At 44.4% G+C, this 15,815-nt stretch overlaps 1 protein-coding gene across 1 annotated transcript in view; it reads right to left on the reverse strand.

Moving 5' to 3' along the window:
- IKBKAP (inhibitor of kappa light polypeptide gene enhancer in B-cells, kinase complex-associated protein) overlaps positions 1-15,809 on the reverse strand; it is a gene marked incomplete at its 5' end in the record, with an annotated part of 28,528 nt that extends 12,719 nt beyond the window's left edge. Inside the window, 19 exons of the mRNA XM_010016516.1 lie at positions 508-581; positions 1,315-1,430; positions 2,184-2,289; positions 2,387-2,440; positions 3,257-3,360; positions 3,841-3,947; positions 4,730-4,912; positions 5,350-5,449; positions 6,083-6,253; positions 6,528-6,758; positions 7,193-7,283; positions 8,014-8,137; positions 8,612-8,702; positions 9,626-9,725; positions 10,942-11,027; positions 11,369-11,449; positions 13,354-13,435; positions 15,100-15,252; positions 15,693-15,809. Coding sequence (XP_010014818.1) covers positions 508-581; positions 1,315-1,430; positions 2,184-2,289; positions 2,387-2,440; positions 3,257-3,360; positions 3,841-3,947; positions 4,730-4,912; positions 5,350-5,449; positions 6,083-6,253; positions 6,528-6,758; positions 7,193-7,283; positions 8,014-8,137; positions 8,612-8,702; positions 9,626-9,725; positions 10,942-11,027; positions 11,369-11,449; positions 13,354-13,435; positions 15,100-15,252; positions 15,693-15,809 — 2,171 coding nt within the window. The remainder of the gene's footprint in view (positions 1-507; positions 582-1,314; positions 1,431-2,183; positions 2,290-2,386; positions 2,441-3,256; positions 3,361-3,840; positions 3,948-4,729; positions 4,913-5,349; positions 5,450-6,082; positions 6,254-6,527; positions 6,759-7,192; positions 7,284-8,013; positions 8,138-8,611; positions 8,703-9,625; positions 9,726-10,941; positions 11,028-11,368; positions 11,450-13,353; positions 13,436-15,099; positions 15,253-15,692) is intronic.
- Between the last annotated feature and the right edge of the window lie 6 nt (positions 15,810-15,815).

Here is a 15,815-nt window from a genome sequence, read left to right on the forward strand (position 1 = left end):
GGGAAGAGCCTTGACAATAAGCCTTACAGATCGCCTTCCCAAAAAAATTGTAAGGTCAATCCTGTTCAATGCCAGCATCTGCAGTGGGACAGACCAACACACCAGGAAGCAGTGCAGGCTTTGCATTAAGCCTCTCTTAAAACAGCAAATATTTTCATCTAATGGACCAACTTCTGTTTCAGAAAAGCTTCAGTGCAAATCAATTAAACAAATAAAACATGAAAACCAGCAAGCTTTGTCATGTAGTGATTGAAGTATCTGGATAATGGAGCAGATGAAGATTTCTCCTACCTACGTAGTCTCAGCACACTTGTAAGCCCAGTGGCGAAGTGAGAGGCACCTGGGGCTGCTGAAAGCTGGTAGTGCCAGAAAGTTTAATTCCCACTGACAACGCAAATTTCTTTGAATTTAGCCTCCCTCCCTTCTCCAGCACAACACAACCAGGCCAGCCAGCCTATAACAGCTCAGACTGAGGAAAGAAAGACATACTGCACCAGTTCCATTCACCTGTCTAGCCACTTCCGAATCTGCGCAAGAACCAGAGCTCGGTGGTGAACAGTCTCCAGATTTCCTCTTGGCATCTGTAAGACAAGATCCATGCAATTAATAACTGTAGTTACTCTGCTTACATTGAAGGCAAAGGGAGGATTGGCCAATTTTCCAGGCCTGTCTGACACTTGCAGATGCACGGACTTGTTTTTCATTTCAAAGAACATGCGACTTCAATGACTGTGGAAAAATACCTGAAAATTCTCTCAGCTCAGAAACATTCCTTTCTCAGGAGACTGGACTCCACTCTATCAGGCAAGAACCAGAGTAAACTGATCAAGCTTTCATGTTAGACCTGCTTTGAGGAGGTTGGACTACACATCTCCAGAGATGTTTTTCAAATGCCATCCTTCTCCATTCTCAAACCTTTGTTGGCTCTGAAGAGTGAGCTCTGCACTTCAAACTTACGTGTCAAAACTAACGGAGGGCTGCTAGCAAATACAGCAAGTACTAAGAGGTGTGTCTGAGATTTACCATGAGATACATGTTGTGAGCGCCACAATATGTAGCACTACGCTACCTCAACCATTAGGAACTTGAACAGATCTTCCCACTTATACCCAGCTGCCTGTGCTGAACCTAACTCCCACAGCCATGCCCAAATTCCCTCCGCATCCAGCCAGGCAGCTAGAGATTTGTGAGGTGCTGTGCTGTAGCACTACAGGGCAGCAGTTCTGTAGCACTGCACATTGTTTGCAGGTTGGCCAGTTGCCCACTGAGAGCTCCACTACATCCCCTGACAGCAGACACGGGCAGAGCACTGACCTGCAGCACAACCTTCGTGTCCTGGGGCACAACGGTGATGATACGGGAACCTCGCTCCACCTTGCGCAGGGTCTCACTGTTGGGTGCAGCAGCACTGCTCAGGCCAGCCTGAAGGGCTGAAGACAGCATATTTATCAGCACCCATGGCACACTGCAGCACAGTGCCCCAGTCAGGCTCTCCTGTGTGGCCCAGCAAGGTCATACTGGACGCGCTGAGTCAACAAAACACCAGTGATCTTCAATGGTTTCGGAGAGGAAGAGGACCTCTTAGTCCTTAGTTCAGCTCTACTGTACACGAAGTACACATCTCTCCTATATGTCCTCTATACCCTACTTTGTTATATAGGACATGGGAGATACGTCCTCTCTACAACAGGATCACAAAGCTCAACAGATGAAATGAGCACCGAAAGATGTAAGGGCCCAGTAAGTTGTAAGGGCCCAGTAAGTTGTAACCCTGCCTTTCTCAGGGTCCTCATACCTCGTATAGCCAGATGCCACCAGGAACTCTTACTACTGGGATCCCTTCTCTAGCACACACCTGCCAATACCACACAGCCTTTTCTTTTTTTTGTTGACTTGGAGAAGAGGGAGAGAATGCAGGGCTGAGCTGTTGAAAACAGTGAAGGGACAACAACTACAGGACAAATTCTGCTCCCTGGAAGGAACATGTGACACACACAGTGCTGCGCTCCTTGCTCTCTAGTAGATTCTTGAAAGCAGCTTTCTTCCTCCATCTCTTAAGCAGTTGTTCTGAGTGACCCAAATACAGCAGGCAGTAGGTTTAGATGTGAAAAATGGGGACTTCTTGTGGTTCCCAGACAATGGCCATGAGCTGACACCAGCAGGCAGCCACAGCTGGCATTTACCTTTCAATGATATGTTCTTCAAGCAGAAGCATTGACAGGTGTGGGAGTTGGTAGTCACCAACAAAAACTCATTGTACATTGCAAATGATGTGATGTTGGAAGCCACCTGCAGAAAAGTAAGTTTATCACTGTATGGAGTGGAACATGAAAGCTGCCTTTGGCAGAGGGAAAGGGGATACAATGAGAAGCAAAAACATTGGTACCTCAGTATCATTAACAATAAGCCGGCACCGATCTGTGAGGCCCAAGATCACCTCCTGTAAATAAAAAGGATGACAAGTATAAGCTATGTGTCACAACCTCCAGGGTTGTTGTGACAACACTGACTAGCCCTGAAGTACCTTACAGTTAGTTAATGAGTACCCCATGTGAATGACGTAGAGAGGCTGGACAAGAAGTCATGAGCCTCTGCATCAGTAACACTTAAGTGTCTTTAACCACTTCTCACTGGAAACCCAGCTTGCTATACCCTTTAACAGAAACCACACAGTAATAAAATAGAAGCAGAAACCCCACCAGACAATTTACGTTTTTTATTCAGCAGCATGTAGTCCAAAATACCAAAGGAAAAGCAGTAGTTCAGAGCAGAGCAAAGCAACTCCATACAGCATCCACTTGGATGCACACTGAAAAAAAGAAACCCTGGAACTACCAGAAAAAGAGCTGCTCCTTAAGCTGTTTTAACTATCATGAAACCACTTACAATAGGAAGACCAGTAGAAGGAGAGATGCAGGAACTCAATGCAGCCATATTTGCTAATAGTGTATGTTCAGATAAGACAGAGCAAAATGCTGTTTTCAAAACAGCAGAGCAGTGACTGCTGGAAATTTTAAATCTGAAATTTCTCACTCTTCAATAACATCATTATTCATAGAATATGGAGATTGGGTGTTAACTGCAAGACATCAGAAATGCTCTACAAGACAAGGAAAGATAGGCTCTCAGCTCTGCGTAAGGCCTTATGAAGAATGCTGTTAGAAAGTATCATTGGATGCTGGGTAGAGGACCATGGTGCACATTTGACACAAAGAAAACCTAACAGGGGATTTAGTCTGCTCACAGTCTTACTTACTTCACCACTGATCCTTGTGATACACATCTGCATGCAAAGGCAGGGGAACTGAACAGCAGAGCCGCTGCTAGTCCTCCAGGGTTCAAGGACCGGAGTAGAAGCTTCTGAAGAGCAAAGAAATCACACTGTTTCCCAGGCAATTGAAGATTCAAACATTACAACCACATGGCATATTATCTGAAGAAAACTAGAGCTGGGAGTAAGCTACATTATCTGACAGAGGAGGAGTGCTGACACAAAAGTCTAGAACACAGCAAAGAAGAACGTGGTAGCTTCTAGGGGCTTAGCAGCACCTTTTTCCTCTGTGGAACAAGAAAGAAGTGCCAATGACGTGGCAATCTGAAATTACTAAACCAGTCATATTCTTTTCAAATCAAAGTCTGAACATTCTCAACTACACTAACTGCTTTCTGACACACACCACTAATTTTGGCCCATTTCTGGGGGCAGAGGGAGCATGAAAGGCAAGACCAACTACTGGCAAGTCACCTATGTCCCTGAAAGTAAAATAATCTCATTAAATCTCTTGAGAAATCTGTACATACTACACATTGGACTAGGTACTTTAATAGGGCCCAGCTTACCCCAGAGGTACTTCAGGATCTGTCTATCAGCCAGCTGCAGAGCTACAGTTTTGGTCACTGGGCTGCAGCATAGGCTGACCACTTCTCCATCTACAGGCACAGACAACCTGGAGCAAGACACAAAAGACACCAATCAGTCACAGGAGATACACATAACACCTAGATCCTGCATTTCTTGTGGCTCACTGAAGAACGCACACCTCCGGCATGGACAGATACCTTGTTCATGTAAGGATCTTCTGCAGTCTTCTCACACCTATGTCAGCTACCATTGGCATCACAGAGCACCAGCAACTCCAGCCAACAGGCATTTGCCCAACTGTGTTAGTCACTGTCTGCATACTTAAAGCACTCTGCAGAGCCCACACTTCTTTTGTTCTGCTCCACAGTTCATATGCAGATCAGTCTGTCTTTACTGTGAGAGTTCTGCAGAAAGCAATTCACAGGATCCCTTTGGGAAACCCCAGGTGGCTTCCTTCTGTGATCTAGTTTTAGTTCAACTGACTCCACAAAGCCCAGCAGGTGAGGAGGAGGAAGACAGGAGTAACAAGGGCTACCAGTCCCCTTCCTGACCTTGAAAATGGTGAGCAAAGAGCAGAACGGAGGAGTTCACCCCAAGGGCCTGGAATTCATACAAAGGAACAGAGCTATCCTGTATTGACACAGGCATGCTAGCATACACCCTCTTGTCGGCTGGGTGTAGACATTAGGACTACACACAAGTGCTAACCAGCAGGCAGCTTCATAAGCTGTCTGATTCTCCTGCAGGAAGAGTCAAGTTCCCCAACCCACAGCCTTCAGGCTGCATGTCTACTGAGAGACTAATTCCTTCTAGGCGCTGCCCAGAGGCACTCTCAGACTTCACCCACAACTGACAGATCCCTAGTACCGTAAATTGAGGTGCTGCTCTTCAGCTTCGGTCTCGTGAGGCGCTGCAGTCAGATGGTGAAGGACAGACTGAGCAGCATGCTGGCCCTGACCAACCACCAGGAAGCTGTCATCTGGCAGCCAGGTGAGAAATTTGAGCCCCAGAGGATTCATCACTTCACTGTTGACACTGTCCACATGAACTCTGCCACAAAATAAGAGAGACTGGGAAGCAAATAGAATCTTCAGTGTTCAGACACGGCACGGCTAGGAGGGCTCCAGTGCAGAAACACACAGTCGGCCAAAGCATGAACCCTGACACAGGCTAGGCTGGAGATGGAAGGATGAGATGCAGGGAACCCCACCATACCAAGAGCACCAGTCATGGGAAAGGTTACTTCAGTACTGTCACTGACAGTCACTGCTCCCAGTAGACCAAGAGGATACTCATTTCTCAGGATAAAATGTCTACTGCATTGCCCAATCCTTGGCAGTAGTTGCAGCCACAGTGTCAGCACAATGAAACCATGTTATCTGACCACCTCTTCAAAATCTTGAGACAAACGGTCAGAGCTGAGACCTCTAAAACATCTGGCCAGGTTCTACCCTTTTCTCCCCACTACAGCTAGAGTTCTGTATTACCTGTAGGTTTTATCCAGATATGGTGTTTCTACAGCTGCTTTAAATCCATTTCCACCCACAGCTCCAAACCTGACAGTGGGGTCACTCACTGTGCTCTGTCCTAGCAAACAGAACAAAGCAGAGTTTAGAGATCCTGCAAACAAATCCCCTTCCATCTTCATCTTATCAAAAAGTAGATGCTACAGAAAACTATTACAGAAAATGCCATCCCTCCATGCACGACTATCATCTAATCCTCATTAACACTGACTCTTGAGGAGTACAGTTACTTCATAACGTCAGACTATAAAACTCAAGAGACAGCAGCAAGTGTGTCATGAATATTACACTGCATACAGGACTGCTTTGGTAAACGCTGGGTGCCTCAGATAGACCCTGAGTAACTATTCCCAGACATGTTCAGTGCCAATTAGCAATATGCCATCAGAACAGATGACAGAAGATACTGCTTGATGCCCTTTACTCAAGCTGATGCTAGGCAGGCAGATATTACCGGCACAAGCACATAGCTAAGTGCTGAATACTTCCTTCTCACATGGCCAATGCACCACCAAATGGTCCTGTGTCACACAAAGTACTGGAGATGAAAGAACGAAGCTTGAACCCAAAGATTACTCAGATGCATCTCACTTATTACTGAAGGCTCGAGTGACCATCACCCTACTAGACCTCCAGGGTGATACTCTCAGGGGCAGAGGATTTTCTTTAAAGAGACAGTGCAACATGCTCTCACCGTATCTGTATACAGAGATCTTGTTATCAGCATCCAGGACAGCCATGTCTCCACTATGTCTGGGATGTGTGTGGAATGCAACTTGATTAACTGCCTGTTGGAGCTGGAGCTCATAGGTACACATGGGTGGGGGCACCACAGCATGCTGGAATGCTGTGACAAGCACTTTATCTGTGGAAGAGGAAAAAGTAAGCCAAGATGTAATCCAGCCCAACTGTTAGTGAGGCTTTTAGGTTTTTTATTGAAAATAGGAACAACGTTACTGGAAGTACAGTTGTAGTTAACTCCACTGAACTAACTCTGAAGCTTTTATCAATGTTAGTGAAATGACCCTCACTAACAGCTTTGTAGAAACAGCAGCTAAGAGAAGAACTACCATAATCCCATCCAAAAGGCTATGCCACCTCTTTTGACTTTAAAGCAAGAAAGCAGTCCCACTGCTTACCTCCGTCTATGACAGCTACATTTGCCATGTGCTGGCTGTTCTCCCCCATCCCACGGTCTATGGTCCAATGCCAGTCATAGAAGAGGTAATGCCAACCCTGGCAGAGTACATGCAGTCTATACAGGTTTTCTCGGTCCCACAGCAGTGACACCAACCGATTCTCCTCCAAGCTACCAAAATGTAGACTTTGCTTCAGGTACCAGTGATAGTTCCCGGTGGTCCACAGCTGAACTATAGAAAAACAAATGGTTACTACAGACTGCTACTTGAGACCCGTTTCAAACCCTCACCACCACTGCTGCTCTTCAAGAGGTGAGTTACATGCAGCAGAGAGAACAGTTCTAGCCCATGAGTTGTGACATACAACACCCAGCATAAGAAAACTTAACAACAGACATCCTGCAAAAGAGCCAGTGCTAGAATGCTTTGAGCTCCCCTTGTGAGAAGGCACCCATGGTTTATGAAGGGCTCACACCTTTAGAATTCCATTAACACCACTTACAGCAGCATGGACGGTTTGAGCTCAGGCTGAACTACCAGTCCTTCCTGCCCTTGCACATGAATCTTGAAGGCATAGGTAAGCCTCCCCAGTGTCTCCTAGCTTGCAGAGGAATACCAGCTGCTAATCACATTTACAGGCAAGCGTGAATGCCAGAGCCTCTCACCGTAACTGTTTGGGTTGGAGTTGTCCACCTTCAGGTCTTCCAGCCATATAGCCAGAATTGTAGAATCTGCATTCCAAAGCAGTTCATTAACCTGCAGAAACACACATGGCTCTTACTAATATTCTTGCTTCTGTGTAGGGTGGGTATACTCCCAATCATTTTGCAAGACAATGAGTGGCTCCTTACGTTCAACAGTTGCACAGTTATCTATACTAACTATATATATATATATACACACATATATACATACACACACACACTAACTATATATGCTAGTAACTAAGATAGTAACATAGCCCTCATATTGCAAAGCTTCCAACAGCTGAAGCAGAACCATTTGCAGTGGTTCCACATAGCTGAAGAGTTGATACACCCACAAATATGACAGCAGCATTCTCTTTGCTTTCCTTGGCACCAAGGAAGCATCTGCCAAAAGACCTCTCAGTCTCCAAAGGCAGAGTCTGAAGTAACACCAGAGCAGTAGCTTCTCACTTCTCTTATTTTGGATAAGTGAGTATTTTGCCTCATTCCTGCAATGGCTGACATCCTGAACACTGTTTTTGAAGCATTTGCCTGGCAGAAAGTATACAGGGGCCAGAAGCACCCCAGGGCTACAATCGCCCTGTACTTGTGTCTGTAATACAGGCCTGAAGAAGGCATTGCATCTTATCCACAGGTTTCTTCATTGTTCTCTTTCAGGTCTCTTTTTCAAATAGGACTAGCACAAGGGTTAAGTTAAAAACTTCCTCCTAGAATCTGGAAAAGAGCTAATCCTTGTCTCCATTACACTCTAACCAAACTAGCCCAGACACAGCACTTACTTTGACCTGCCCCTTCTGGAATGGAAGGGTGAACTCCCCATGAAGAAGTCCATTCTTCTCCAAGAAAACCACATCGTATCTGTTGGGTTTTTCTTGTGTGGACGCTATCAGGTTTCCAGAAGGCCTTAAAAAAGAGCCACATGAAAAGTGGTTGTTCACATAATCACTTTAATGTCATTTTAAACACCAATCATCTCATACTTTCTCCAGACATGAAGAAAAGGACAGCAAAGGATGTATTTTCCCCAGTACCGTTTAGACAAAGTCACAGGTCCAGCAGAGACATTTTCCCAGGCTCATGACATTCTCAGGTAAGCAAGTAAACGTCACCATTGGCAAACGGAGCTATTTACACAGTTGAGTCCAAAAACACTTGACATTGAGACTGTGCAAAGAATCTATCTCTTCTTCCCACAAGTAATTCAAGTATTAGACCTTTCAGAGTTTTAAGGACTACTCTTCCTCATGCTGGATCAGAAGGAAGCTTTCTTCAAATTTTGGGAAAATAGACAGGAGAAATGAAATTTGTGATCAAAGGCTGTGACCAGGGAATAAAAAGCAACACTGCTGCCAGCATGCAGATTCTTTTACTACTCACTTCCAGGACAGTGCTTGTTCTAATCCTGAGACAGGTTCACTTGTTGACTGCAGCACAAGTTCTCTGTTCCATACTCTGACCTTCCGAGCACCTACAGGTTGAGAGAACAGTGAGGTGATGGAATCACCGGGAAGAGACTTTTCTAGTTTTATGAGTGTAGGAGAGCAGATTTTGATGCTCATGAAGAAAAAGGAGATTTCTCTTGCACACCTTAAGGGGTGAAAATTTACTTTGTGTCAGTCAGTTCTCCCCTAGTAACTGAGTGACCCGAAAGGAACTGAAAAGGAATGTCGGTCTGATATAGCTCAGTCATAGCTGTTTCCCTCTCCAGTTTTCACCATGGGAATGTTGAGTGTCTTGCTAAAATGCAAATATATATATGTGTGTGTGTATATATATATATATATATATACATATTCTCCCTAATCAGAAGTACTGAAGGCAAAAACCTAAGCTAGTGGAAAAGCAGTGTAATTTGGTGCAGTTCAGTATATTGAGTGACACATTTAAACTGCTCAGTAATAGTTATCATAGAAGACATTATAGTTATCACAGAAGACATCAATTACAAGAAATGTAAGAGTGTAATGTAAGAGATGTACTCAGTAGGGCAAAACCTAGGGAAAAGTATCCCTAGCATTTAAACAGAAGTGTGCAAGGCCAGACTGCTAGTATGATGGACAGTAGGTATGGCAACTCAAACAGATCGATCCATTTGGCACTGTGAGCCCAGAGATTGCTTAAGAGCTTGAGTGGTGATTTAACACCGGTGAAAGAAGTAATTCAGATAATAACTACTCAGTAGCAACCTCTTCTGGCTTCTCACTGGACTGAAAGTGAAACTGCAAATAAAGTGTTCAAAAGATCATGTCTGTAAAATGTCTCTGAGAACACCAGACAAAAACAGAGAAAAGAGCAAATAACTATCTCAATTCACCCTTGCTTTATGTGGTCAAGAGACCATGAACACCACCTAGTTACATGTTTATATTTCAAAAGCGTCTGGTCCCATACCTGTCTCTGGACAGACAGCACTCACTGCAACAAACTGCCCATCTCCTCTCCATGTCACCCGAGGCCTGCCATCATCCCAGGCTGAAGCAGGTGATACTTCCTGAAGTCACACAAAAGAATGTTGCATCAAAGCTTGGGAAGGCAACTGCTGTCTTTGTCTAAACAGACTACATTGCTAAGCCAGCTCTTTCAACAGCTTTGGCATGAAATCAAATCATTAAAAAAATCTTAAGGCTGCAAAGTTAAAAATTCATTACTCAGATGTTATTAAAATTGTTATTAAAACTGTCTGTAAATTCAATCGGCTCCTCCTGCAAGTGCATATGACTGTCTATTCACATGACCATGCATTATCCTTCCCCTCCACCTTAGATCAGCTGTGCATAAGCTGAACGTAAGGGTAAATCGGGGACTGTTCATGACATGACTGATGCCTGGAGTCACAGCCCCTTGGAAGGAGGAAGGTGAGAAAGGCATGCCATCCAGGCAGTCTGTACGGCAGACAGAAGCTGGGATGAGTGGTGTTCTCTGAGGCAAACAGTTTCTTCACAGAACAAAACAGGGAAAAAAAAAATCTCAACAGAATACACATAAAGACGCAGCTGTTCAAAGGCTTAACTTTGTCAAATTCAGCACATTTTCCCAGATACAGCCAAGCCTCGTCCTGTTCCTCGTAACAGTAAAAGACACAAAAGGCCACATTTCATGTCTGCACTCTGGCCTGCCAAGCTTCAGCAGTTTTTAATTTTGAAACTTAAACACAGGAAGAAAAGTCCAGCAGCGGAGAGTTTTTTCCACCACACAGAAAGTAGAGAAAACAAGACCCAAACAAGGAAGTGTTACACAAAGGACCAAAGAGCTAAAATATGCAGGAACACGGAGATGCCTCACATGACCGCTGATGCTCAGTAGCCCAAAACCTTGTACTCTTTTGCCTTCTGGGATCTCAAACTACTGTTACTTTTGCTCCTCTCAGCCAAACTGCATGCTATTTGTCTTGGTCATATAATGTTGTTATATAGCACATAGTAAACAAAGCTGTCGTGCTGATTTAAGACCAGTTTTACTGCTGTAAGCACTAGTACTTGCAAATCTTCTTTCTTTGAGCTCTGTATGAACAGTCCTAAATACTCCCAGATGCTGCCTGAAATTCGGAGGATAAAAATGCTAGATTTCAGATAACAGTAGAAATAGAAGAAGCCTATGAAGAGAACTACCACAAAGGCAGTGGCAAAGTGGCACCGCAGGAATAACAGAAACTCTATACGTTTCCCCTAAGATAACATAGGCCTAACACAAAAAAACTAGTAAAATACCGTCTGTTTGCGATGTGCTGCCTGCTTTCCCTCTGATCCATGGAACTGTGTCTCCTTTTTACCCCAGCCAAGAGCTACAAACTTTCCTGAAAAAGAAATGATCATTGTAGTGTAAGATTTTACAGCACTACTCTGCACAGTGTGGTAAACGCAACCACAGCTCCAAGCCACTTACATCTTCCATCCAGGTTTAATTCTAAAAATCTGCAGGAAATGCACATAGCCCAGAAAGCCCCCTAGTACAAGAAGACACTTGAATGTACGCAGACAAGTAAAATACTGGTGTTCCCCTTCAGCTGACCAGCAGCATTAGTCTAAAATGTCTCCTTGGGCCCAGTAACTGCTCAGCTCATTTCTTTACTTTATACATGCTCACCACACACCAATGACATCAGTTTGAACAACTTCATTTCAGTGCACCTCTCACCTTCCCCAAACTCATCTTGGTGGATTTGCTTCTCAGTAATTGGTTCAAAATCCCTTGTCATCATGATGAGTGTTTGCTGACCTGCAGGGCAGAATACAGCATTAGCAATGGTATCTCTGACAAATAAAAACTTAATGTTCTTGTGTGTTGTCCTACTGTTCTATTATGGATTTGAATATAGAAACATTTCTAATGGTACTATGATACTAAAGTGAAAGATCCTTCAAACCAGAAAGTCACAAACTGGAACAGAAGAACACTTTTAAGACGCTCTCTTCAAAAACATTCTTCCTGGCCTAATCTTAAAACGTTCATTTCCCATTCAAAGTACCTGGCACTCTTAAACATTTTTTTCTTGAGATATGAAGAACAAGGTGATTGGTAACAGCATGGACTTATGAAGGGGAAGTCATACCTGACTGTCGTGATGGCCTTCTACAATGAGATGACTAACTTACGGATATGAGAAGACCAGTGGATGTCATTTATCTTGACTCTAGCAAGACTTTTGACACTGTGTCCCATATCATCATAGACAAACTCATGAAGGACAGGGGAGATAAAAGGACAGCAAGTTGGACTGAAAACCAGCCGAACTGCCAAGCTCAAAAGCTTGCTATTAGTGGCAGAAAGTCCAGCTTGAGCCAGTCACCAGTGATGCACCTCTGGACACTAGGGCCAATTGTTCAACATCTTCATTAATGACCTGGAGAATGGGACCTTCAGCAAGTTTGCAGATGACACAAAACTGGGAAGAGCAGCAGGTACACCAAAAGGTTGTGCTGCTCTCCACAGGGACCTTGTCACATAGTCAAGACGGGCTGTCAAGAACCCCATAAGCACACCTGCATCTGGAATAAAATAATCTCATGCAGATGATCCATTTTATGCCATCTGGAGAGCAGCTTGGCATAAAAATGACCTGTGTCTCCTGGGGGACACCAAGCTGAGCATGAGCCAGCAGTATATCCCTACTGCATAGGTGGCCAACAGCACCCTGGGCTGCACTAGCAGTGTTGCCAGCAGGTTGAGGGAGTCAATCCTTCTCCTTTACTCAGTGCTGGCAAGACTCATGTGTAATGCTGGTTCCCTTTTTGGGTCCCCCAGTACAAGACAGACAAAGACATACTGGAGTGAGTCCAGCAAAGGGTCATGCACATGGTTAAGGGCTTGGAGAATCTGTCACATGAGGGGAGGCTGACAGAAGCCAGGCTTATGGGGAATCTCATGGGTGTGTATGAACATCTTACGTGGGAGGTGAGGTACAGTAAAGATGACACAGGCAGACTGTGGTGCTGAGTGACAGCACAAGAGGCAGTGAGCACAAACTAAATCACAGCAAATTCCATTAAAAGAAAATGATTTTTTACTGTGAGGGCAGTCACAGACAAGAACGGGATGCCCACAGCGGTTGTGGGGGTCTCCATCCTTGGAGATATCCAAAACCTGATTGGGCACAGTTCCCAGCAACTTGCTCCAGGTAACTTGTGTTGTGCAAGGGGGGTAGAACAGGTGATCTCCACAGTTCCCTTTCAGCCTCAAGCATCTTATGATTCTGTTTTGCTTGAGGCTAACTTTACTTTCTGGGTGAGACACACCTGTAGCTGAGTTAAGCCTGTGACATACGTATTTCCTACTAAAGAACAAGAAGCAGTTTTTGTTACTAAGAAATCAAATGGGGATATAAAGTAGGAGTCTTCACAGTTTAGAGGCAAGATCATATATATTTCCTTGGAAGATGTGAAAGACTAATTACTGTTCTATAACACTCAGCTTTCTGGGCCTGAACAGCTTCTGCTTTTATCACCAAAGCACCTCACGGACCATGAGATGAAATCTCCTATGTTGGATCAGGTGGGTTTTTTTAATCTCTTTTAGTTCTAATTTCATAACTCTGTATTTTGCTGCTTCTATCTTAAACTTAACTGTGATTCTGTGATCTTGGACACAGTGAGTTTCACTGCTCTAGGCAGTGTTGTTGATACCTGTTACTAACAAAACAAGCTCTTGGTCAGGACTCCAGCTCATGGTACTCAGGCCGCTGTCCACGCTTCCAACACATTCCACCTGCAAGACCAAACTAAGATCACAGAAGTGCAGAAACACCAGCGCAGTACCATCCCAGCACAAAAGCAAGCCATCACCAAGACAGTGAAATACTCTCCTGCTTAGGGAAGTCACAAGCCTTTCTTTGCCCTTTGTGGTGAATGAAACAAAATAAATCTTTTCAAATTCAAAAAATAAACATTTCAAACCAAAGACAGTTCCAGAATGTTTACGTATGATGGCCCACATAATCTAGAGATTGGCATTTTCCACCACACATAGTTTTAATAAGTGCTTTATTCTGGAACTCTCAGTCTTAAGTCAGCCTGATTAGTTAATACTAATATTGCCTGATCAGGTCTGCAGTTACATTTGTAAACATACTAAAGTCACAAAACACAGCCATAATGGTTCTTACCTTGAGAATTTCAACACGCAGTTAATGGGCACTATATCCATTAAAACTTTGATCAGCTTGTGCATGCTGAACTCGGCAATAACTTCGAAGTTTATGAAAAACTGGGCCATCACAACTACATAAACAGTAGCAGTGGGCAGGGAACTTCTGTCATGCATTGTTATCCTGATTGGCAAAAGGCATGGAACAGAATGACTGTGATAAACAGCAAGAGGAGGCCATTCAAGGAATTAAGCTTGAGTGTCACAATCTTTCCAGGTAAACAAAGCGGGACTGGGCACCGGTGGTCAAAGTAGCCACCCACATGCAGAAAAGGTTTCTGAACAACCAGAGTAAACTTCAGGACTTCTTTCTTGGTGCCCAGACTATACCAAAAGAGCACAACTTTAAAACTGAGAAAGTGAACCAAAAAGCCTTGAAATAAAGGATGTCAAATTAAACCTCTGACCCATGTATCAGTGCAAGAAATCTCAGGTATCACATCTGTTGTTAACCTCTATTCCCTTATGACATGTTTTAAGTTGCAATATGGGACACATTTTTCAGCTACAATTGATCTGCAAATCAAATCCAAGTAAGAACAAAAAGAGGGGAGCTGCAAATAACCACAAACTGACAGCTAGCCCAGAGATCACTGACATCTCATGTCTACCTACACCTGCACTGTTGAGCTGGTATTGCAGGAGCTGATACAGATTTCAGAGGCTGCTGCTGTAGTGTTTGCCTTGCTGAAGATCATACAAACCTGGCACCAAGCAAGGAACAGATAGCAAGTATCTCAGCTCCTGCCGTATTTACTCAGCAAGATATTCCAGTTTTCCTTTAGTGTTTTCTAGGGCTTCAAGTCGCAATGCGTAACACTTTCTTTCTCTTCAGCTAAGTCATGTCAGCACGATGTTCTGCACTGATTGATAATAATAAAAAGGTAGCTACGCAGCGAGTTATGAATGAATTACTTTACTCTGTACTTAGTCTCAGCAATATCCTACTTCTCTAAGACTGCCGAGAGCTCCCTGAGCAAACATAGAGGACTATGGCTGTCAACAACCAAGGCACTGCTTCAATTCTGCTTCTTTGATGGAGTCTATATTCTGACATTACTTCTGCTGAAGGCTCCCACAAACATCAGCTCGTCTGCCCAGAAAAGGGAGAACAGCCACAGCTCAACCCTGCAATAAACATACAACTGCCTCCTGAAGAAATTAGAACAGTGTCATCTTTTCCTTTGAAATCCCTCAGTATTGCTATGTCCTTCCTGTCATTTTACCTGCTTCGTGCTGAGATTACACAGTAGGATATCTCCGGCTGCTGTAGCAACACACACACACTCCTGCTCTGGAAGATCTTCAATACCCACGATGCAGCCACTTCCATCCTCAGGCATGAAACCCTCCACAGTTAAGTCAACTTCTCTTGTCACCTTGAAGTAGAGAGACCAATGACTTATTAACTACACATCACCGCACCAGGACTTCGGCAAAAGTGACAGAGTAACATCCACAGGCATATTTCATCCTATTGTAATTACACGAACTCTTACACTGCAGAAGTATGCAAACGGCAGGAGGAAACAGGCAACATGCAAGTACTTATCTTCACTTATGTGTAGATAAATGAAGGTCCTCTTCTGTTAAAAACGCTAGACAACAAGAAAGCTCACATAAGGGGGCAAACAACATGCAGCAATACTACAACTTCCAATTCGTTGCTAACTATCTCCCCCCCTCCCCTTTAATACTTCTCGCAGTGTCAACATTAAGATGCGCAGGGACAGCTGCCCGGGGCGTGCCAATACTTTTAAGGGCTCATTCAGACTTCACAGGCACAACATAAAAAAAACCCGCAAGGAAATCCTCTCACCGCGTCCCGGGCGGATCCCAGCTCCAGCAGGCCGTGCCGGGAGCCCACCAGGACCGTGCTGGGCTCGGCGCCGAGGCAGAAGCACTGCGGGGTGCCCGGGGTGGCGGCGGGACGGCACCCTCC

The sequence above is a fragment of the Nestor notabilis genome, unplaced genomic scaffold (assembly GCF_000696875.1).
Source record: "Nestor notabilis isolate BGI_N333 unplaced genomic scaffold, ASM69687v1 scaffold8830, whole genome shotgun sequence".
NCBI lineage: Eukaryota > Metazoa > Chordata > Aves > Psittaciformes > Psittacidae > Nestor > Nestor notabilis.